Source organism: Rhipicephalus microplus, chromosome 9 (assembly GCF_043290135.1).
Source record: "Rhipicephalus microplus isolate Deutch F79 chromosome 9, USDA_Rmic, whole genome shotgun sequence".
Taxonomy (NCBI): Eukaryota; Metazoa; Arthropoda; class Arachnida; order Ixodida; family Ixodidae; genus Rhipicephalus; species Rhipicephalus microplus.
This window is the reverse complement of record NC_134708.1, coordinates 104,256,482-104,282,352: the sequence shown is the minus strand read 5'-3', so window position 1 is coordinate 104,282,352 and position 25,871 is coordinate 104,256,482. Positions and strand designations below refer to the sequence as shown.

The 25,871-nt window shown below is 42.2% G+C and overlaps 1 protein-coding gene across 1 annotated transcript in view; it reads right to left on the bottom strand.

Annotated features, from left to right (window-relative positions):
* LOC142772319 (uncharacterized) overlaps positions 1-25,871 on the bottom strand; it is a 162,877-nt gene that overhangs the window by 2,842 nt on the left and 134,164 nt on the right. The window contains exons 5-6 of the mRNA XM_075874519.1: positions 21,444-21,520; positions 2,451-2,514 (exon numbers count right to left, since the gene is read on the bottom strand). Coding sequence (XP_075730634.1) covers positions 2,451-2,514; positions 21,444-21,520 — 141 coding nt within the window. The remainder of the gene's footprint in view (positions 1-2,450; positions 2,515-21,443; positions 21,521-25,871) is intronic.

The window sequence follows — 25,871 nt, the reverse complement described above, 5'->3', positions numbered from 1 at the left end:
GTCCATCTCGTCCACAGCGATATGCCAATAGCCAGACCGAAGGTCGATAGTGGGAAAATACGTAGCACCGTAAAGGCAGCCTAAGGCATCGTCGATTCTAGGCAACGGGTAGACATATTTCTTCGTAATTTTGTTGAGATGCCGATAATCTACACAAAAGTGCCTTGTTTCATCCTTCTTTCTAATCCGGACGACAGGAGAAGCCCAGGGGCTACAAGAGGGCTCGATTATGTCTTTTGCAAGCATCTTTTACCCCCGTATTCACAAACGCTCCTTCACTGAAAGACTCTCCTCGACTTAAAAAGGTCGATGGGAGCGCCATCTCTTGGCAGACCATGTCACTGCATATCGGCAATATTCTGCAGCGATTCTTGAGAAGCGCAGCGTCAATTTCAGTCGAGCAGTGGCGCAGTGCTCAACTCAGTGAACTGAAGGATGAAATTCGATTTGAGGAGCGTTTTTGAATACGGGGGTTACACTTTCTGTTGAATGACTGTACGCTCGAACGCGGAAACACGGTATGGACGTCAGTGAATGGGACTCTCGTCACCAGTATTGATGCGATGAGTAACAACACTCGTTCGTCTTAAAGCCGCGCTGGCGAAGTCAAAATTGTCACTAAAGGACTCCAGGACTGACGAAGGGCTTCCGTTTGATCAGGAGCGAGGTCTGATGGCACCATGTGGTCAACGTCGACGGCCGATGAACGTTATAGAGTTGGTTCATGGTCTTAGGTGCAGCACTTATCCTTTCTGAAGGGTTCAACCGTATTGCCTTGTAGAGCAGTAATTTTGGCCAGGGAGATACCTTGTGGAAGAATTTGGGCAGTGAGGGCAAAATTGACAATAGGAAGGCATTTGCGCTTTTCAACGATTGTCAAAATGGTGTGCGGAACAACGACGCCATGCGTAAGCATCACGGCTCGAATTGGTGTCACCATGTAATCGCCGTCAGGTACAGGTGGTGTAGAGAAGAGGTCTATAGGTGTGACACAGTTAGGCGGAAGGCGTGCGAAATCAATGCAGCAAAGGCGCCTTTTGGGTGGGTTGGTCAATTCAGAAAGTAGAGGAATTTCAAGGTCAAGACAGCCGGCTTAACGATCTATAAGTGCCGAGTGAGCGGTAAGAAAATGCATGCCTAGAATTACTTCATGAGGGTTTTTCTATAGTGGTGAAAAGAACAGCAGTGCTTCTATCGGCGATAGTCACAAGGGCAGAGCACATGCCAATAATGGCGGCAGTTCCCCCATCGGCGACTCGAACGGAGCATTTATTGGACGGACGCATGGACGCACGAACAGACAGACTGGCAGACGAACAGGCAGATGGATGTATGCGTGTGGCGAATATGTGCCGCAGTCGATGCGAGATACCACTTCATTGAGCGTTCACTAGATGGACGCACGGATGGTAGGACAGGCCGACTAGAAGGCAGACGCACAGATGGACAGACGTGCGGACGAATCGACGTACAAACGAACAAATGGATGGATGGACTCAAGAACGGGCGCCGGAACAATTGGATAGACTTATGGAAGAACGCACGGACGGTAGGGTGGACGAACAGACGGACGGAAGCATAGACGCGCTGAGGGATGCTTAGCCCCACTCATTATCATTCACTCCATGGACATGCTGTAATTTTTTTTATCTCGCGCGAGGTGGTTACGGACACCGGCGGTGGCGGCGGAGGCACTAGCGGCGCACAACTGCGCGTGACCCGAGTTGTGATCTCATAAAAGCTTTAGCTGAAAAATTACCGATTTCTCGCGTTTGCCCCCTCCGAGTTGGGCGCGACATCCCAAAATGCATTTGCCTCTGTTTGGCTTTCGTTCAAGACATAAGGAATCACTTGTTCTTATTAATAGCGCATAACTATGAGAATAACTCCAACAGTATCTCGTTCTCAAGAAAGCAGCCCACATCTTCAGGAAAAAATGGTAAATGGTATGTGCCAAGTATGGGACGCTGTGCAATAGAGGGTTAAGACAATGGCACTGATAGCGGCCAATAGAGCTTCGGCTGTCGATCAACTGACAAGCGGCGAGCCGTGACGTCTTTTATACAAATGCCATCGAATATTCCAGCGTTATTGCTAGCGGCAACGTAGGCTCCAGAATAAACTGTATTGCTCACAAGGTGGGAGTAATGCTAACAAACAGATCTACTGCTGTCTCGAAGCTTCTCGAACAGTGTGGGAATAATTTGTGCGGGAAATTACAGACAGTGAAACGGGGTGACAACAGCCCATGAGAAGAGAATATGGCAATAAATTCATACAATACAAACACTCACCACATACACATGTCTAACGTTAAAGTTCCCAGTGAAATGTGGCACAAAGTAATGACCTCCAGTCACTAGATCGTCAAAGCTTGCAACGACAGGTTCTGTTGCATAGTCGGCCAAAAACATGATGTAGTCTGTCGTCTTTCTTACAGTGATTCTTACGGTAATCTCAGAGTTCACGGGCCTTGCAAGGTCCTTTACTGCGCCTGGAGCAATAACTCTAATTCTGGAAAGGAGGAGCAGGAAAGAGATGCGCGTAGGTAAGAACTCAATAATAACAATGATAGAGGAAGTACAGCTTGCGTGCAACAGAGCAGCGAAGAACACGTGTAAATAAATGCCATTACCATTTAAAAAAACTGCACGTTGATTGCCTTTTTTAGTTTACGTTATTCAGTTTTGTTTTCAGAAATCATGGCTTCAAAAAAAAAAAAGCTGCGCTCTAATTTGCTTTTGTTTATTTCTTCTGTAGTTACGCTGTAACTAACTTTAGCTTCCGCTGATTATATATTCAGCGAGAGAGAAAACGAGCAATGTGGGAACATAATGACCTGAAAGATACTGGACGCTAACGCCGACATCCCCGTGGTAAGATTGGGGGTGAGAACGCCCGTTTCGAGATTGAGTTCCTCTCGTTGGGCTTAAGGCAATTATGTCGCTTGTGTAGCAGAGTGAAGTAGGATGAGGGACTGTGGGACTTCTTCTACAGCGAAAGCTGTTATGACATCAGACCTTGGGTCACGCGCGGCGCCGTATCTCTCCGCCACCGCTACCCGTAAAATATCGCGCGAAGTTATAGTAAAACCTAGCACCAATAACACAGTGGGGCTAAGACCAAAATCCTCTGGATGCCAGCCCAGTAAGTTACCATAAAGCCTAACCTGCTGCTTCGAACCTAATGTCAAACTTGCCTTAGGCAGGCTTGATGTCGGATAAGCATTCGCGTTCATATGACCTATAAAGCATTTTAAGACAGCCAAACAACAATCAGTCGTACCACAATGCGAATAGCGTAAGGGGTGGGTCGTCCAATGCTCCAATACATAACAAAACCTAGTTGTTGTTCACCTATTAACTGTGGCACATACCCACTTCAGGCATACTTGGTCATCGTCGTCAGCCACTGGATGAAAAATTGGCACAAAATTCCTTGCAAGTGTTTAGCGGATACCATGCTTCTCAGAAGAATGACAAAAATAGCATAGCCAATGCCAGGCTACAACTCAAAATTTTTTATTATAATGTCGTAGTGGGTATTAAGCATGTGTGTTTACAGCAGCTTTCCGATGAGTGTGTTGAAAAGGCTCTGAAAGGCCACTCTTCTAGCTTTCGTTGTGACCGTGCGGTGTCTTCCGGGCACGCCTGGCTTTGTTTAAAGACGATTGGGGACCTTCGACGCAAAAGTGTTGGCAAAAGTTCTGCATGCCTGCCCGCCCGCGTACCTGTCTTCCTGCGACGCCCACCAATGTAGCTCAAGCTTTAGCGTTTGTACTTGTGCCATTGTCAATTTATAAGCAATTAATGCGCATGTCTAAGGCACCATAACAACACATATATTCTGGATGTGCATCTTTTACTAGCAAAGACATACATAATTTTGAGGCCCGTAGCGCTTATCATGCGGCGCTGACCATGCAACGCTTGCACGAAAAGGCACGTGTTTCTGACGCTTTGCTAAGACGAGACGGAGGTAGCACATGTCCGTCGCCTTGCGTTCTACACCTTACCATCTTTGCGACGGGTGTGCAGACCAGTCTCAAAGCCAGGGGCTTTATTCTCTAAGAAAACTGCCTGATAGTGCTCATGTCTCACATGTGACGTGACTTGATGCACTCGTTCGCCTCCGCTGCACGCTCGAGGCACCCTAACGCGGCGCCTCCAAAATAACATTCACAGATTTTCTCGCATAGAACAGCGAATAAAATATTCACTCTCTCCAAACGCAAGTCTATCGTCTTTCGACGACATTTGCAGATTAACATTAAATTACGGGGCCAAGTTTTTTCTCAATGCTGTGCATACCAACGACATGCACATCGACGGACTACAACCTAGGTTGCTCTAAATGTATAATTGCCGTATTTAAAACGTTTATTAAAGATCATAAAAATTCTAGAACATTACACCACATAAAAACTCATAGTTTAGGAAACGTCGTATATCTTGACCTAATACCTTGTGATAAATATCTATAAAACTGTGAAGACCTCGCCACATTGTAGAAAAACTATGCTGAAAATAAAAAAAGCAGCCCACTCAAATGTCTTTAAAATACGTTTCTCAGAAGTTTCTAAGATGCCATTTGCACATACAATTTTATTTTTGCTGATTATTATGTCCTACGTTAGGGCACTTGCATAGGAAGCTGTAATAATAATTTTCAGTTGCTTTGCTCTGTAGTCGCTATTACAGAGGGACAGCTAAGGATGTTCGCAAAAAAAGGGATCATGTCGTACTTCTAAGTTTAGAACAGCTTCAATTCTTGTAAAGCATGAAAACATAGAAATCGAAATTGAGAAAATCTTGCCACTTCATGACATAATACAGAACTTGGCAAAGTGAAAAAGACATGATACAAATATGGTGGCACATAAAATAAATTTTGTTGCACGATTAATGATGAGGAACAATTCTGTCACAGAAATAAGGGCGCTCACATGAAACCTATTATCCGTCACAACCATTCTGTGATACGTAAGGTTCGCCTCAAGTAGCTGTAAATAAACACAATCATCAAGAAAAAAGGTTGGCCCCGTGTCAGCATGTTAATCTGCAAATGTCGTCGATCGAAAGACGACAGTCTCGCGTGTGTAGAGCGTGAACAAAACATTTATTTGATGTTCGGCGCAAGAAAATAGGTGAATAGTATTCAGAAGGTGCTGCGTTAGAGTGTCTCGAGCGTGTAACGGAGGCGAATAAGCGCATCTAGGCACGTTAAAAACGAATGCCATCTGGCAGGTATCTTCGAAAACGAAGGCATCCGCGACCGCGGAGAAAGATGTGCGCCAGTTACGGAGGTGATAAGGTGTAGAACGCAAAGTGATGGGTGGATGCCACCACCGTCTCGTCTTAGCAAAGCGTTGAAAACACTCGTCTTTTTGTGCAAGCGTTGCATGATCAGCGAAGCGTGATAATCGCTACGGTCCTTAAAATTACGTATGTATGCCTTTTCGAGTGAAAAACGCACATTCAGAATAGATATTTGTTTTTATTGTGCCCCAGACCTGCGCAATAATTGATTTTTATTACCAATTGCACAAGTATGAGCGCTAAACCTTGAGCAACATTTCTGGGCGCTGCGAATCGCATCAGCCGTTTCAAACATCTGGTACCGTTAAGAATGAACAAACATACAAATGTACAGACATACAGACCAAAACTTTCGCGTCGAACGTCCCCAAGAAAAACTATCGCCTTTAAACAACGCCAAGCCTGCAAGGAAGGCGCCGCAAAGTAACAGCGAAAGCTAGAAGAGTGGCCTTTCAGAGACTTTTACACATTGGGTAACTGCTGCAAGCACAATTGGTTGATGCCTTTTGCGGCATTAATAAAGAAAATTTACGGTAGTAGGTCGGCATTCGCTATGCTATTTTTTTCATTCTTCTGAGTAGCGTGGTATACGCTAAATTATTGCTTGAATTCAAGCGTAATTCCTCATCGCTAATCAATGACGAATTATGCTTGAAGTGGGTGTGAGCCGTAGTTAATAGCTGAACAAAAACAAGCTTTTGTAAAGGGTTGGATAATTGGACGACCCGTTCGTTACGCTTTTCGCAATGCGCGACTAATGCATGTTCTTTGGCTGTTTTGAAACGCCTGATAATTTATATAAACGAGATTGCACGCTCGACATCATGCTTGCCTAAGGAAAGTTTGCCAACTAGAGCCAAGCACCAGCGTTGCTCAGTGGTATAAACTGGGCTGGCACCCAGTGGACCCAGTTTCGAGCCCCACTTTGTCATTGGTAATACGTTTTCTTTTTCTATTTTCGCGCGATGTGGTTAGGAACACCGGTGGTGGCGGCTTCAGCGGAAGACAATGGTGCTGCACGAGATCCGAGTTGTAATCAGATAAAATCCTTCGCTGTAAAATTGATAAGTAGCTGCAAACTTGTAGTTATCTCGCATTGATAAATCTGTTATACCAATACTGGAGCGGAATGAGTTGAAAGACCCTCCACCAACCCCAAGCACACAAAGCATTGTAATTAGGAAGGAAGACGCGTTCCAAGCAGAAGTTCGCAGTTTTCATTCGTTCCAAAATCATTATTTGGCAGTGCTACACAATACCACTGTCCCTGGAAATCAACTCCTAAGTGTTGAAAACTTGAAAAACGCCAGGGCTGCGCGGAAGCCACAGCACAGTCACAGCGAAAGCTGAATGGTGGCCTTTCAGAGCTTTTTCTGAACACTCATGGGGAAAGTATTGCAAACACACATGTTTACGACCCACTAGACTATTATTATTAAACTTGTTCGGTCAGTAGGCTTGCTTTCGCTGTGCTATTTTTTGTTATTCTTAGAAACGTGGTATCCGCTAAACACTTGCAAGGAATTCTGTGCCAATCGTTCATGCAGTGGCTGACGACGATGAGGATTTCTGACTGTGTTGGGTATGCGCCACAGTTAATAGGGGAACAAAGACAAGCTTCTGGGATGAGTTGGAGCATTGAACGGCCCACTCGTTACGCTATTCGCGTATTCGACGACTGGTTATTCTTTGGCTGTTCTAAAACGTTTGATAAGTCGTATTACCATGATTGCTTACCCAACATCACACTTGCCCAAGGCAAGTTTGTCAATTAATCACAAGCTCTGGTGTCACTCAGTGGTAGAATACTGGGCTGGCACCCTGCGGACACGGGTTTGAGCTCCACTGTGTCATCGGTGCTAGGTTTTTGTTTGGGTTCCAGACCCCAGCGGTGGTGGCGGTGGTGGACAACTGCATGTGACCCAAGTTGTGATCTCATAACAGTTTTTCCTGTAAATGTTAAAACTGCTAAGCAGTTTCGGGCCATTGGGGCAATAATAGGTACTAAGAAATATTACGGCAGCTTAGAGGTATTGCTGCCAAGTCTGAAAAAAGTGCTGAGGTCAGCAGCCTTTGTTTTACTTCAGGTGTCTTCTTTTCATCCTCTTTGTTTTGTTTTGTTTCTTTATATTTGAGTTCTTTTCTCTTCATTTTTGTTGATATTTTTTATCCCCACTTTTTCTTTTCCTAATTTCTCCTTGTAGTTTTCTTTGCTTCATCTTTCACTTTGAACTCGTGGCTTATGCTCTGGTGTGCTTGCAGCGATAGTAGTGATGTTTCCGTTTAAAATGATCGTCAGCGCATTCGAAGAACTTCAAGCAGAAGATTTTGGCACTTGCGATCTCTGAATAAGCTACAGTTTTTTTATATGGGCCCTTTACCTCTGTTAGATCATGCTGCGACGGCAGCATAAGAAAGCCAGACTCTCTAAGGCATCCGCACTTGAAATAATGGTTGCAAAATAACTGCAGTTAAAGTTCATTGCTCGCATAATAAGTATTCAGCAACTTTCTCACAACAGGTCTCTCGTGAGTAAGTTAGCAATGAAAAATTATTCGCAATGAACTCCACCACCAATACAAAAGTTATTTCAAAAGTTATGAATTCCAAACAGCACCTCCCACATTAGATAAAAATGATTATAGGCGGCAGTGTCTGTTACCAACTGCATCCGCTAAACGAGATCCACTTCGTCAACTTTTTCCCTACTGTCGTTGACGACAAAGACGTGCGCTTGTGACGGATATGTCGTGAATGGCTACTACTAGAAAAAGCAAACGCTGAGCGCGACAAACGGCTTTGTGTAACACTTTACCCTGCCTCACTACCGCGATCGAACAAGGTCGAAGAAGAGATGGTTACGGAACGCAACTCAATTCTGAATATTTGTTGCCTTTCTCGTGGCTTCAGGGTTCACATTCTTCGAGCTTTGGTGTGGTTAATGCGTTGCACGTCATAGTGATTATTTTCTCTATAAGTACATTATTCTAGACCAAAAGTTTTTGCAATAAAAAAAAGATACTTCTTTAATGGCCAGAAATCGGAAGCTGTAAGGTAGATCTCATTAAAGTCACGCTGGCAGTAGTAGCAAAGTTGTTAGAAATGTAGCAGGATGAGCGCTTTCGGGCAGTTTTGAAAGGTCAAATTAACGCTGATTGAGCTATGTGCGATACGGTGGACGCGTACTTTAGTCACGATCGTACTGATGTTTGCTAGAGCTCTGATGTAGGTGTGGGGGTGCTTGGCGGGAGTTTGGGTGGAGATAACGAGGAAAAAGTTTAGCGTTGGTATTAATCTATGCAAAGATAATGCCACAATAGATCATTGGTCAGGTAAAGATTAAAGTACTAGTAGCTATTAGGCTGTTCCTATTTAGTTAATTTTGTGTCGTTCATAAATTTCCTAGATACTGAAAAACGTGTGATGGGTTATGCTTTTACGCTTCTTTGCTTTAAGAACCATGAACCCCGTATTGCACCAATGAGATACGCTATAAAGATCAGCTTGAAGAAGTAATTTGTTGTTTTCGTTAGTTATTCTTCGGTACAGTACGCAGCCGTCTACATTAATTTTTATGCATGATTCAAAACTATTGGCTAGATCCTTGATGTAATCTAAACAATATTGGCCGATCCCACGTGCCGTAAGAGTAGATGACTTGGGAAGCACAAATTAGGAAGGTCAATATGTCACTTTAAAATCAGCACAACGTTGCCAGGCGGACATGAATCACGCCGTACATGACTTCTGTGTGATGATTATCTTGTGTGCACCAGTCATATACCTTCGTCATCCATTGATGGCTCGTAACACCAACGTTGCTATATGTGAAGCTATCGTAACAATCACGAGACGACTATGAGCGTAGCATGTAGTCATGTTTCACATGACACGTATGTCATAATTATCATATTTGGACGTGTCAGTTGCCTTCATCGCCTGTTCACGTCACGTAGTACTAAAGTTAGCATATGTGAAGCCAGCAAAACGACCACGAGCGCAACATGAGTGTAGCATGTGGTTATGTTATTACATGACAAGTATGTCATGATTGTTATGTTCAGACGGTCATATATATTCGTCATTCATTGACCCAACGTAATACTAAGTTCGCTATATGCGAAGCTAGCGAAACGGCAACGAGCGCATCATGAGCGTGGTATGTTGTCATGTTCTTAGATGACCCACAAGTCATGATTATCGCATTTGCACCAGTCACACTTTCCTCATCCATTGACATCACCTAACACCAAATTTAGTATATGTGTAGCTAGCCAAACGTCAAAAAGTTCAATTTAAGCGTAGCATGTAATCATGTTGGTACATCCCTTACGAAAATGCCAGATATGGCCTATATATGTTTTCTATAAGGCCTTATACGATAATATAGGGCCACTTATAAAGTTTTTTATGGCCATATATGAATTCATAAGGTTTATAAAGTGGTTTACGTATGTCTATATAAAATCAGATATGGCAATATATGAATTTATATTGTTATATAAAGTGATTTATATATGGCTACATTCTCTCATATATGAGCAAATTTACATGAATATAATGCACTTATGAGGTTTTGTACTGCCATGCATGAGAGACTTTATGTCTCATATCAGGGTACTTATTAAGCTGTATAATCCCATACATAAGTGTACTTGTATATATATATATAAGGGCTATTATAAAGCTATAGTATATACTGCCATATATGACAACAAATCGGCTATGAATATTAATGTGTCTGACAATCTTTGAAATCAAGGAAAATGGAGCATGGGCTCACTGCCTTCATAGTTTCTTGTGCTTTGATAAGAGAGGCATCATTAAAGTACTAGACACAACAATCATGTCTCTAAATAAAGAAAATAAATTAACTTTTTAACCACCAGAAAATCGTTTTTAGGTTGAATAGGAGAATATCTTTCCTCTGCAAATAACCCACCGCCCCTTTAAAGTTTAAAACATTCAGCCCCTGGCAATCACCGCGGAGCAGTGAAATTGAAAAAAGTCATGACCTAAACCAAAACCGAAGCTCCGACGGGGTAAATAAACAGCTAGACGAAAACGTCACTGTTCACAATGGCGATTGTAAGCGTCTGCATCTATATAACGTAAGTGTGCCATACTTGCTCTAATTGCATACAAAATCCGCCCAAGAACAGAGCGAAGTCAATCAACGGCTGGTAAAACGAAATAGCGCATTCTGGATATCTAGAAAGAGCAAGGCAGCTGCCTTAATCCGAGCTTCAGTTTTTTGTGAGAAATTTGCATATTTTTTGTTCGCTAGTAAATGCCAGCAACTACTTTCGATAAAATTCAAAAAGCGGCAGCGAGCTATTGACAAGAAGAGCTACCATTTCCCCATTTGGCCAGACCACAAGTCTTCCTCAGATAAAAAGTTATTCAACTCAGTATTCTTCACTTCACTTGTAACTAATTGATGTCTCTAATCAGCTTAAGATGCCTGGTACCACAAAAACATTTGAAGGCAGCGTGGAAATATCTTTTTGTATTTTCTCAGGATATTTCCTAATTAAAACACCCTGTGTAGAGTGCTCACAAATTGATGTGCATCCATATGTGATTTATGCCTAGTTGCATTGATATTGATGGTATAAGACCTTTTATGAGCATTGTAAAGTTTGCTAACTGCACCACAGAGAGGCGCACTCACACATATATGTGTGTCCAGGTATGTACATAGCTATGTATTTGATTAGAAGGAACATAGTTCTTCTGCGGGCATAACTAAAAATTTGAACATTGAATGTGACAAATATTCAATGATTTATGAGTTTATGACACTGGTGAAGACAAAGGTTTTCGCATAATTATGTTTTAACCTACAATATAATTTGGGCCAATTACTAAACATTACCTCAAAAGATCATCCTAAGAAATTACCACACTATCATATACTAATGGTTCTGAAATATTTGCATGCATTTTTTTTAAATACCATAGCACCGACTTGCCAACAGCCATTGTTCATACTTAGAAAACGTATAGAAACTCCAAATCTGTGAAGAAAATATAAATGCCTGAGGTTCTTTTTCTCCTCAAAAATAACAGTCTCTTCTGAACCTAATGCTTTAGTATTTGTCTTTATTAGCTATGAAATTAAAAAGACACAATAACCAGCAATGCGTAACTTCACGCCAAACAAGAACTAATGCCTTCGAGACTTTTTTGACAAATAGATAGTACAACCGTTCTCATAAATGAAATTTGTGGATTTTATAGACTTGATAAACCTTTCATATGATAATTTTGCTGTTCAGATGTTGGTGTTTGTTTTTATTCTTTTGGAATACTTGCAGGCTACTTTTGCAGTTATACTCATCCTGGCTGAGTAGTCTTACACCTGCATTGTGTTTTAAATAAAGTGATAAATGTGCATTAGATGGGAACCACTCTATCTCAAGAAACGTTTTATTTTGAAAATCGCTCTAATGAATATTTCAGCCAAATCACTTGTATATGCCACATTTGTTAAGAAAGAGTCACTTTCATATCTACTGCACTGTGATTTCGATTATATTTACAAAAATGCTTCTGAATAATGTAACAAATAAAATCTTGTAATAGACGTGCAAAAAGAACTCGTTATTAATAGTCAAGAGCCATATATCAGCTGTAGGTAGCAGTTCATGCTATAGATAACACTCTAAAGGCACATCAGAACATTCCATAAACACAGAAGCACATCACTAAAATATGTATAATGAAGCAGAAGCATTGTTGTAGTGTGGTGCAACTGCGTAGCACAATAAAATTGATTATGTAGCACCAAATTTGGAATTCTTTTTCTACAAACTAACCTACATTAGGTGTTGTTCGGTCAGAACGTGAAGATTATGTGTACTTACGTTACGTGAAATGCATAAAAGCGGCAGTTGTTTCCTCCCTACTCGGCTGTTGCTAATTGCAAAAACTCAATGCCGGATTAAGGTTCAGCAGAACACATCGTAATTTGTCAGGGAAACAACAATGAAAGCAATAAACGAAAAGCTCCAGTAAGCAAATAAGTATATGTACATTCAAATAGCTTGTATTGCATAGCTGATAGCAAGATCAGTGCAAATATGAATTATCATGGGGAATACATATATGAGGTGTATGTAGTAGCAAATATACTGCTGTTACATCGAGCACCCGACAAAGGCTTTTACATGGTCACATGCTTTTGCTTCAGTTTTCTGAATACCATCTGTGTTTATTAGTTTTTAACATAAAAAAATTGCACTTCAATAGAGTGTTTCTTGCCCTCGTTATTGCGTGAAAATTACTGCACTCTATTACAAAGTTTTACTCTAAATATAGTCAATGCCCCTGTCTGCACAGCGCTGGCAAGTGTACTGTCTCATTTCTCTCTTACTTATTGCCTAATGTTTCACACTACCCGCGTTGCAAGCACTTGCAAACAAAACAGGAAAACTGAACCAGTTTTCTTTTGCTTGATGTAAAATGGGTAGTGTTGCATATATAAATAATCTTTGTACCTCTCGAAAAGATTGTAAACCTTCACAGCTTGTGTAATGTTCACTGTACATGCAGTCTATATTAGCTCTGGTAAATTAGTCATTTGAATTATGCACTGTTTTGAATGTGGAACGGAAGGGAAGATATCGGCATTTGTCATCTTGTTCCATTACTTGCCCATCCCTCTTTTTTTTCTTATTATAAGGCACTCCTGGCACCAACGTTTCACACTCAAGTTGCTTGTATCTTTTGAGAGTCCTGAAACTGAGATCATTCTGGCCGACCATAAGTGACGAGCATTGCCTAGAAGATATCCTTATTTGATTTTAACGTAAAGGCAAGTACTCATCTGAGTTGTGAGCATCTCTTGACACCTTTTCTGGTTTGATGTAGACGGAGGCCCCGCGTGATTTCCAGTCGTCAGGCGAGTATTGTTTGGCTGCTTACGCCAGCACTGCTTAAAAAAACACGGTCGAAGCTTCATATGGTTTCATTCGTCACTGCCCTCGGGTTCCCCGATTCAAAAACAGGACATTCAGCGTCGTCCGCCGAAGCCTGAGCGCTTGTAGTCTCAGCCTCGTATTCAAATCCCAACTTAAACGTATCCCTATTATTTGAGTCAACAGCAGCCATATGTCCTCCCTTAACGCGTTTCGTCAACCTACTTTGTACTTATCGCAAAACTTTCGTCGTACTTAAGCAAGGCTCGGTAAAGGTAGCCCAAGACCTATCTTCAGGCTTCTTAACAGCATGAAGGGGGAGGACAACTTTGCGTATTTCGCTGATTATGTAGAGTGCGAAAAAGAAATATTGATGGGCACAGCGTACGCATACATGTCACCGCAGGGGCAAGGCCACAACGATCGACGGAGCCCGATGACCTACCACAAGCAAGACTTTTCATGCCGCTCAAGCCTAACAAAAACTGCCGTGAAGAACCTGCTCGATGTGCTGTTTCTGCCGGAAAATAATCATGGTCATGGGTTTGTTGTGCCACGTCTCGTGCAGCTGCTTAATAAATCGCACCTTTTACGTAGTTGGCAAGTTTCAACTTCAGAGTGATGGCCTTGTCAATGTTTCGTACCTGACCGTGTAGTGTAGTCAAGCCGAAATCTGCTATGTTTGCAAAAAAACACTTTTTCTCATACCGGTAAAACTTCTAGAAGTGCTGAAAACACTTTCCTAGTTGTTTGATAGGCCGTTCACGTATGTATGATGTGTTGAATTCTACGCGAACTGTTTTACATTTTTTTTTCTTATTTTGTCTGAAGTCACACGGTGTCCCTTTTGGTACTTGTTGATAAAATCCGCCAGGACATTGCTACTTTGTCTTGGTAATTTACTTGAGTGCATTATTCCACAATAAATGCATATTCATAAATAATGCTGTAATACTGCTCAGTTTATCTAATAAACAAGGTGAAATTTAAACGTGAAAGAAAATGGCAAACACTGTAGGAAGCATATTAAGACTAACAAACACATAAATTGTACAAGACATCGAGATAACCACAGTAATCTGATGACCGCACTGCTTCGAAGATAGTTACAAAAAAGTAGCTAGACGAAAAACGCGTATTTCACCAAAAACTGCCAGTCCCTGAACGAAACTTTCTGCTGTTTGCATTTGGATGCTTCTCTGCATACTGTTATTGGTTTATTGCCATAAAGTTTATTTATTGCTGCCCGAGGTAATGATTTTGTAGCAAAATTTTACTTAGCCTCGCACCCCGGAGCTATACTTCAGGAATTAACAAAGCCTTTCGTAGGGCGTGCTTGTGACAAGAAAAAAGGGGTTTTTTTATACTTATCTTTTACTTTTCATATACATTTATTTTTCTTCCTATTTCATAAATGGCCTTACCGCGATAACTTAGACATTTCATGAATACGGCAGTGAGAATATATCCGCTGTATTCATGAACCGACCTCAACTTATCGCAATAAGACTACTTACAAAAGGACGAAAAAGTTATAGGAAAAATACAAGGTGAGTTTTAGAAACATCCCTAATATTGTGATTAGTACGCCTTATTAAGGTCTATATATTTCAACAGCCAACACAATGTGCATTCATGTATGGCCTACCAAACAACTGGAAAATTTTTTTTTCGCAAACATAGCAGATATGTGTTGGACTATACTTGTGACCTAGTCGGCTATAAGACATTGACAAGACCATCGCTCTAAAGTTGAAGTTTGCCAACTGCACAAAAAGTGTGATGCAATAAGGAGCTGCACGAGACGCGGGCACAGAAAACTCATGACCATGAATTGTTTCCGGAACAAACAGCACAGCGAGCAGCTTCCTCACGTCAAGTTTTGTGAAGCGGCGACAGCACAAAAAGTCCTGCTTGTGGTAGGTCACCAGGTTCTGTCTATTGTTGAGGCCTTGCCGCAGCGGTGACGTGTATGCGAACGCTGCGCAATTCAATATTTTGCGCTCTACATAATCAGCGGAATACGCAAAGTTCTCCAACTCCTCCACGCTGCTTAAGAAAACCTTAAGGTAGGTCATGGGCTACCTTAACCAGCCTTGCTTAAAGGGGCCCTGAAACAGTTTTCAGGTAACCATGGAATAATTTCACTGGAAGAGGTTATTGCCTCACGAATTCAACGCCGCAAAAAAATTTCAGAATCCGTCCAGTGCGAGTGGAGTTACAAAAATTTGTCGCAAGCTGCAGTTGCATGCCTTCTTCTCTCATCCCGACAAAAGCGTTGAAAGCTAAGCAAAGAGGGATGGCAGGGCCACAGAAAAACGTCACGCGCGCCTCATGGCCTTGAGCAATTTTGTTCTTTTTTTTCCCTCGAATGCGAGGCTTTTATTGTGTGATCGCGTGCACACCTGTAGACAAGTAGCGGCCTCCGACAGCACTTTATGAAACGAGCGAGCACGCCATGGTCAAATAGGCCGAAGGTTGATAGATGGGCTTACCACGAGTGATCTTTAGGCATATTTCGTGATTTGTAGAGAGAAGAGAAAGCAATTTTGAGCTGAATTTGATAATCTATTGTGAATTTGAGACCGCATTCTGCGCTTTTGTATTTGGCTCGCGTGTTGTTGGGAGCCTCTACAACTGGTCGGCTAAGAATTCTGGCCATGCTAAAAAGCGTTGCAGGGCCTCTATTTATTAAGACGAAAGCTCTGCGATAAGTATAAGGTTGGTTCTTGAAACGCGTTAAGGGCGGACCTATGGCTTAGGAGTTGAAGTTAGGTTTCTGAATACTGGGTTTAGTCACTGGAAAGCAGTCCTAACTGCGGGGCACTCGTTTATTGGGTATTAAGGCGGGCAATAAAATAGTTCTGAAATAAGGATGCTAGCATTGATTCCACATTGCGTTATAGCAGGCATGATTCAATTCCAATGTTATCGAAGTTTTAGCGTTATGCAAAGCAACAAGTTATTGTGAAAAGGTTGCAAACAAAACTTTTACTTTCAGGGGCCTTTTAAGAACTGGAGAAGTGGAAGTTACGAGGTAAAAGCAAACTAAGTTATTGAAAACACAAGGCCCCAAATGACTGTGATAGTTAATAGCTTTACAGAAGCAAAAGAGACCAACAAATCAAGAGCAGGAAATATAAGTGAGACTGCTTATGCATCACTTATGGTAGCAATCAAAATAACAAGAGAAACGGAAGTACAGTGTTTATGTCACATATGGTTACCGAGTCAGCTGGTCTTCGAAAACAACAGCCGTTCTTTTGTGGCTTTCAGACGCCTTGGTAGCGTGATAAAGTAGGAGAGACAAGAACATCAGAGAGCGTTGCAAGTTGACAGGCAATATAGATACTGGACAAGTGGTGTCCGGATTTTTTTTGTTGAACTATGAACCTATGCTTAGTATTGCACCACGCCATGACACGTACACATCTGTGTGGCATTTCACCCATGCTGAAAACTCTGTTACATCCTCATTGCCAAGCAGCACATACACACCTCTACTTTTCTGTGGAAGTATGCATAACCGTAGTCCTGACACCTTCATCAGGTATCTTATTTTGCTGGCTAGCAAATACTTTATAACCAAAACCTCAGAATAAAGGCTAGTATGTGACAGCTTCTAGCATGTGTCCCACGCAGCACTGCTTTGCTTCAAGGTAATATAACCATGCTCTTTTTACGCTACCACTCATGATAAATTTAAATATGCTGCCGCATTTTTGCAGTCTCATCTGATTAGTCAGAAAGGCCAATATTAGTGGGACATGTTTGTGCATGAATATTGTTCGGACCCTCCAAAACTTTTGGAATGAGTATCAATGCAAAGTATGCTTCAACTTCCTGGAATGGAGATGACATTCATCTCATTTCTAACTTTTCTCCCTTTGATAGAGGCTACACGTCTTGTGTGTTTGAGGTGAGCTAGTTTTTGCATTTCTTTTAATGTAGTTCCACCGTAAACGTCAAACTAGACACTTCTTTAGAAGCTGCCCAGTACTCCCACTTGCCTTGAGCTGTGGTTGTGCTGCAGTGACTTTATTTCTCTCTTTACGTACAATACAGATTGAACGTGAACCTTTAAAGCTACATTTAGCTTAGATGAACTGTGACAGTTCAGAAAAGTAAGCAAAATGAAGATTGAACATACAAAGCTTAACTACTAAGAAAGTATGCCTTAATTCGTCTCTTTAAATTAGAGCCTTTTCTCGTGTAAAGTTCATATGTCATGTTTTAATTTCCTAAAAACCTCATCTGCAACCTTGTGCAGGTTAACTTTGGTCGAAGAAAGTGGTGGGTAGTGGTGTTTTCTGTGAAAAAAGAGCAAAATACTCTTTCGCACATCATAACATTGTACAACTAGAGCATCACTTTTGCCCCCTGCTCTGGTTTTGTCCCAAATGTCAAGGTCACCACCCTTAAGGGGACGGACGTTGTGCACAGCAGCGTGAATGACTGAATAGTTTTATTTTTGTTCTATCATAGGCAAATAAAAACTGAGATTAAGCGAGGCTGGCTGGAACGAGAAGAATTGGGCAAACATGGAGTTTTTTCTTCTTATGCAGTTTCATCTTCCACCATGCCATTGTCCAACAAAAGTAGTACATTCTCATTTCGCACCTTTAAGTGAAAGCTCGTCACATATACATTGTAATTGCGATGTTGTGGTTAACCTTTGTACATAAGAATTAAGGCATGACTTCATTAGTAGAAAACACAAGCTGTCTAGAGAAGTCTGTGCTGGCATTGTTCGCAAGCTTATCTTGGCTGACTTGGTGAGTATCTACACAAGGGAAGTTCAAATAGCAGCGGCAACAATATCATAACAGTAGGGATACGAAAATATATGGCAGAACATGTGCGCAGCAATAACTATGCATCATACCGACTGGATGAAGTCTATGTAAAGCAATTGTTCAGGAAAGAAGCTGGAAGTCGTGTCTGTATCTGAAGTTTGTTATGCTGTACTTTCTTTCATTGCAGTCAGCGTAATCGTATTCTCTTTTTGCTGGTTCCCTGAAAGGCCGTGCAAATGTTTTCTTAGAAGCAGTCCTATGATTCAGTAAGAAATATTTTATTTAACATAAAAATGTAAGAAACGGCTGCATCCCTTTTCTTTCGAAGATTTGTAATCCTACACACACATGTTATGCTTTTTCATGATATAGTTCATGCAAAGCTAAGTGTACATTTGCGCACGTTAAAGAACCCCCGCTGGTCTAAATTTCCGGAGCCCTCCACTACGGCGTCTCTCATAATCATATAGTGGTTTTTGGACGTTAAAACCCACACATCAATCAATAAGTGTACATTTGCTTTCATACAAATAAATTAAAACCAGATTGATTGCTTAGATAATAGTACTCATCATTATACTTCCAGCCTCTACCTTGATTCTTCACCCCAAAATATAATGTCGTGTAATGATGGCGCTGTTTAGATTGAGATTGGGTCAGTTTTTCCCAAAAGAAACTTAATCAATAAGTCACTAATATGGTTGAGTTAAAACTTCATCTAATGAAGTTCTAGATTATGAAGTTCTTGATCTAACAAAAAATTCTATTCTCCAGAAAGCACTCATGTGTTATCACCAATGTGTCGTCATATATTATCATCACCTCGAAATAACACACTAGCTTTGTCATCAAAACCGATTTCATGAAAAAAAAAATTGAGTAATGGAGTGGTCACTTCCTTCCGATGCCGCAGGCAAATTTTTGTGCGAGCTTGTGCTCTCCAATTCGTCAAAAATTTTGGGCGCCCTACTCCCCCCATGAAGCAAGAAAAAGAAAGGAGGGAGCACGACATCACACTGCCAGCCTTTGCAAGCCAAGCCGTTTTGCAGCCCGCAGTGTCGGCCCAACACATGACCTTGTGCACGTATAATGTCATGGGGTCGTGACGTGGCTGAACGCGGTAGACTGATAGTCAGGTCGAACAGCTTATTTGGCAAACCTGTGCCCGGTAAACAGAAAGTCGGGTTACAGTAAGTAGGTTACAGAAGTCGGGTTACAGTAGTACAACAGTAGTACGACAGTAGTGAAACGTGTTGGCAGTTATAAACTTGCTACTGAACATTCTAGCATTATCACTAGCAGCGACGTTGGCTTCAGAATAACCTGAAAGATTCACGAAGTGTGGGTAAAAATCTTAACAAAATGGTTTACTACAGCCTCGAAACTTCTCAAACGCCGTAGGCGTGGTTTGCGCGGAACTTAGCGTAACATGGCGATAACAAAACTTGAAGAAATGAACATGGCGTTGCCCCTTTCTAAAGAAGGCATCGTCCCAGTGCTTTAACTGAAAATTAAAGTTTGAATATGATGTAAGAAAAAAGAAGCAATAAATTACGATACAGCAACAACATCAACAAAAAATAGACAGAGTTCGTTAACGCACATAAAACGGCTAGCGGCGCATGGCATGGACGACCTAAGATCGTGATCGGCGTCATTGAGAATTCGTGATGCCATCGGGAACAATTTCGTAATCGAGTGGGCTAAGCCGTCTTATAACCCTGTATGGTCCAAAATATCATCGCAGAAATTTTTCGCTGAGTCCACGTAAGCGTATCGGCGTCCATATCGAAACACAATCACCGGGCTGGTATAGACGTCTGAGTCTGGAGTTTTGCGGACACGCAGCGCCACCTGCCGAGGTAGTTTTGAGTAGTGCAAAGCCCGACTCCCTTGCTCAGTTTTCTGCGCAACCAGATACAACTACAGCGTACGAAACAATGATTGAGGTAAATATTAGATGCATTTCAGCAGTGAACTCTCAAAAAGGAGCTATGAATTTCTCTGCGCTAGTTGGATGCGTTACCGAACTAACGTGAAGTGCTTGCTCGTTCACTCGCCTAAGCCATGGTGAAAACAGCAGACGCAACTGATCTGTACTCTACAAAAAGACTCCGGTCGACGCTTCTGTTGCATTGGAAATTACCACAAACGTAGATGACCTCAATTTTGCTGACTTCCGCAGCTTTCACAAATCAGAATGGCGTGACATTTTCGCGTCGTATTGGGTAAGCGAATATTCGCATTCTCCACATCCATTTTATTCAGTACGCGGGATAATGTAGGTCTTCTCTTATTGTTTCGAGTATACTTGACGGCGAATGGTAGAAACTTTCGTTATGAAGCTTAATATACACTCTGACTGCGGTGCGCGACGTGCAACAGTATATCGACAGGTGACGCCCGGCCGCGATATACAACTCACACGCTGCGACCACCGATAATCTGAAGTTATCATCATCACACAGCATTATGCACACTAGGGCTTCGAAAGCTCCAAGTGTCGGCTTTAACTACACTCTACGGCAAAATTGCCCGAAAAAAATGTAACGGAGCCCAATAGGTGCGCGCGATGAACGGATAGACTATTGAGAAGCAACCACAAAGGGTAGCGTGCCACGTGAAACCACTTAGTCTCTAAACACGCTCCAAAGGGATTAACCGCCCAGGGATTGCAGGCAGCGCGAAAAGCGTTGCCAAGGTGACCAACCATTCTTCTCCTCCTGTGCTGGCTCAGTTTTTCCCCGTATTTCGCCGGCGACGGTTGGCGTTGCGTCGCGCTCAAAGTGCTCGACCCCGGCCGCCTGAATTCGACGATCTAAGAATTGTGACGTGGTGCTTGTGTGTACGCTTGGATGAGCGTAAGCTGCTGCTATTGCGTTTCGCTACAATCATGAAATCTGACCACCGAACCTTCTGTCTCCCCCTAATCGGCTTGCCTTTCTTGGGAGTCCAGTTATTTACCCTGAATGACCTGCGGTTATCCTGTCAATGCGCTACATGCCCGGCCCATGTTCATTTCCTCTTCTTGATTTCAACTATGATATACTTAACCCCAGTTTGTTCCCTAATCCACCCTGCTCTCTTCTTGTCTCTTAAGGTGACACCTACCATTTTTCGTTTCATTGCTTGCTGTGTCGTTCTCAATTGAAGCTGAACCCTCTTTGTAAGTCTCCTGGTTTCTTGAGAGATAGTGGCAATATACCTGTCATATTTTGAGAGTGCTTGCCAAATGTGCTCCACCCCATTCTTATTCATCTAGTTACTTTAATCTCGTCGTTCGGTTTGCGGCCACAGACAAGGTGGCCGCAAAATGTACTTGTATTGCTAATGTCATTTTTTTCACACAAAGCGAGTTCAAACAAATTTCAGAGTTAAAACAAATTTTGAACTCCGAATGAACTTACTCGGATGGGCCTTTGTATGTACCAGAGTAGTGTGCGACGGTACCGATTTCCATTCTAACGAACTTCAAAATCGAATCCTGCACCAAAGAGCCCAAATAATTTTAGTAAACATGTGCATAATATAAATGCAATGAACATATCTTGAATAACCATTTCATTGTAAATGCTGCACAATAATATTCACCGACTTCTAAAAATGCACCTCCTAGCAAGCATGTCGCAATGAAAATGACATCTTGCGCCCGCCACGTGTTTTTACGAGTTTACCTTCTGCGCTTACACAGCTGTTATGATATGGTGTAATTGCACTTACGCTTTGAGGAACATGTATATCTTCATGTGTGCATGTGTTATTGGTCCCTTTATGCTCCGTTGTGTTTATGAACGCTTACACAAAGCTTGTGCAGTGTGGCAATGTGCAATGTCTGTGCAATATGACTTGGTTTCAACTAATAAATGAGTGAGCAATCAATGCAAATGAGAAAACACTTGCATTTGCGCATGAGCACTGAGGCAGCATGCCCAGGTAGCCCAAAACATTGTGTCAATATGGGTGTTACAGTGGCTACAAGGTATATGAAAAGTGGTAGCGCAACATTACATCGAGGACCGTGTATACAGAAGTTAGTGGCTTGTTACCACCATCGCCAGCTACGCATGGAGACAGCTAACACCAAACAAAAACTGAAAAAAAAAAGAAATATGATGACACAAAAGGAAGCCGTAGTGACGTCGTTCATTTACCCTACAATGCAGGCAATTTAAATATTTCCAAAATGACGATGTTTACGCGTCGTTCTAAATGCGTGATTTTATTGCGGCCTATGGCTCACAATTGCGTACCCGAAAGAAGCGGAAGACCAACACTAAACTTTAGCAAGCAAAGTCATTTCATTAGCCAAATAGTGTAGTTGCAATATACAGCAAAAACATCGCAGATGAAATTGTGACACACCTGTTCGCAAGCACAATATCATATTAGTTTGAAAACTCACAATGGCAAATCGTGGGAAAGCTACTGCAGCGGGACAACAGCCTTGAGAATATCACTTTGAATATCACTTGAGAATATCACTACCAAAGAATGCCGCGCCTTTTTCCTTAGCGTGTCGCATTCGCCACCAAGGTGAGGGAAGGCTAGCTTTGAGCCAGCATTGGATGGCGGCAGTCTCAAGAGCGGCTATTTACGCATTCTTTGAGCTTGTTCAGCCCTCAAATGTCATGACGGTGAACATTACATCAGCAAATAAATAAACTACGGTAGGTATACGAAGAGAACCACCCCGCACAATTGAGCGAAACCTCGCGTACCGTGCAGTGCCCTAAACTAAACACAAGCTCTGATATCATATCGAGTTTATTCGAATAGGTCGCGAAAGTTCGGGTGCAAAGTGGTTCAAAAGCCATTGCCAGCAAAATAGGCTTCGGGAGTTATGGGAGCGTGAAAGGAACAAACGTGTGTAGAACTATGTGCAGAGGAAAAAACGCCAATAGTGAAGAACAGGTTTTTTTTTTAGGGCAAAGGGATTACAATGTTTTAGAAATGACATTTCTTTTCCAGCAGTAATTAATAGGCATAATGAGTAGAAAATTCGACAATCTATGTTATGATGAATAAAAAAATTACTTTTCTTGCACTCTCTGCCCACGCCACTATTATTTAGGGCAGCCCGTGCACTGCATGAAAAGGCACGTTCGTGAAAGTTGTCTGCAATTAAATCCCCTCACGCTTTTTACTCCCGTATTCTAGAGCACCCCTTCACTCAACGCTTCACCTTCACTTGAGAATGCCGATGAGAGCGCCCTGTCTAGGCACGGCAAGTCACTGCATATCAGCGATAATCTACAGCGATTCTTGAGTAGCGCAGTGCCATTTTCAGCCGAGCGGGGACGCATTGCTCAACTCTGTCGAGTGAACGGTGGAAGTCGAGTCGAGGAGCGTTTGTTAATACGGGATAAGTGTTTCTGACTTGCTTGCATTATCTGCTGTAGCAAAGTTGTAAGGCGCATTTTATCTTTGGTGGACGTTTTGAGTGCAGTGTGCAATAGGTGGCAGCATGATGTGGATTACATTCAATGCCGAGTGATTTCGTCGTTACCCGCAGAACCATTGTGCTGTGCAAGGATGCAGTAACAACAAACGTATACCCCTGCGACCCTTGATGTCCATGTCTTCTAAGTAAGAAACAAGGACAACAGATCGTCATACTATGCTCGCTGGTCTTTTATGCATCAGTATTCTCGCAGACCAGTTTCTTTCTTGAGCACGCAGTGTCTACCATTTTTCGTGTTACGGGTGGGAAGATTGGAGAGTTAGCTTTGACGCTACATTTTGCATGCCTGCATTCACAGACATAAAATACTTTATTGCAGCATAATGCAAAACATAGCGTACGAGTTTCGGCCAAGTTTGAGTGCTTTCTACCATTGCGTGCAGTGTAATTTATTTGAGATATAGTCACTATAAAGAAAATACTAGCGTCATAAATCAGGCGTGACTAGGCGTCATTACTTCCTGTTAGAACTGAAGCCCACGAGTATTGTGCATGTGAAAGGACCGGCGTATCTGCGAACTTGCGAAGCAAATATGACATTCTGCAAATATAATACAATATTTGAATCAAAGCTGTTGATTGCTTTGATCCAAGTGCGGAAGATTCCATGAACGCCGATTGAAATTTGCAGGAATACCTTGCATTGTAATACAGAGGCAAACTAAGTGATATTAAACTCAAACAGTCTAGTCATAAGCTGGAACTGGATGAGCGTGCGTTGACCTGAAGCTAACTGGTCGAGGACTCGTCGGCGATTGCCTCAGCGCGAGTGCTTACTGGTGAAAAACCATGAAAAGTAATTCAAGATCACATTTCACAATATTGCGAACAAGAGTATGTTACGTCTTTACCAGCTATTGTGCCACTTGCGCTTTATTTTTTGTTCCGCTAGAATGGTTCTTTTTTCACAGAGATGGCGAAAGCCGTATGAGCATCCGATCAGCCGTTATTTTTTGAACGTATGGGATTCTATGTAACTTTCACAGTTATATCTACCTTGAGAAGATTGCATGGATACACCCCTCCCACCCGTGTGTTTGCGGCACCTCAAGACAAAATTACGCAAGAAGCCATTCATACAGTTGTCGCATAAACAATAAAATAAATTTGTAGTAACCTAGACATATATAACTTACGACTATATATTCGAAAAAAAAACTTATTTGAGCCTTCAATTTCGATTCTTTGCCGCTCTTCACCTAGCGGCACCTAAATAGTCGGCGGGTGTTGATGTCTGTGGCAATAAATTTCCGAGTTTCGCGACGCATATGATTTGATCGCGGTAGATATAAGTGACCCAATCTCGGCTTAATATTGCCGGCAGTGAGGAATTATTGGCATCACCGATAACTTTAGCCGTAGCACTGGGCCAATATAGCCACCCTTCATTTAATAATGAGTTTTCACCGGCAATTTAGACCTGGTTTGCCACTGTCCACTAGTATGTGCTGGGGTAGTGATTTTGTAGTTTGTTTTGGAGGACCGCTTTTGTAGTTCTGCAGCCAAGGTCGCCGGAGGCACAGGCTGACGTCAGCGAATATTGGCCATCTTTGCCGCTGTTAATCCGATGTTTGGTGAGCGATTGGCTGTAGGACGGTTAAATTGGGTCCCCTTTGTCGTCCCTAAGGCACTGTAGAGCACAGTAGTTGTCTTTTGATGATAATATTCAGCTTCTGGAACATTTCTTCGTTCGAGCTGATGATTACGATCTGATGAAGACGATTATAGCCTAAATTATGTTCATTGATCTGCGTATTGATCAGACGTGGAAGCGTTGTATTTACACATTTTATTACCGGAACATCACGAGTGCGCTCTTCTCTGTAGTTTTATTATTTGTTGTGGTAGTCTAGAGGCTGTGGTGCGTGACTCCATACCCGCATAACACGGGATCTCGCATTATACTCGCAATATATAGCCACTTTATCTACAGGCTGTTCAGAGTTAATAAATTGATATGATGGCTTTGATGATGATGATTGTGGTGCTTTTTCCCCGCCGCGGTGCTCTAGTGGCTAAGGTACTAGGCTGCTGACCCCCACTTTACGGGATCGTATTTCGGCTGTGGCGGCTGCATTTTCGGTGAAGGCCGAAACGTTGTAGGCCCGTCTGCTTAGATTCGGGTGCTAGTTAAGAAACTCCAGGTGGTCGAAATTTCGAAGCCCTCCACTACGGTGTCTCTCACATACATAGAGTGGCTTTGGGACTTTAAACCTCACATATGAAATCAAATCATTGTGGTGCTTTATAGCTGAAAGGTCGTTTGATATCCAACAAGCACCGTTTCAGTTGATAAGAGATGTACACAATGATAACTTACATGGCTGTATAGAAGCGCTAAAGTTCCTCGTGCTACGTAGGTCAAAAACAAAAA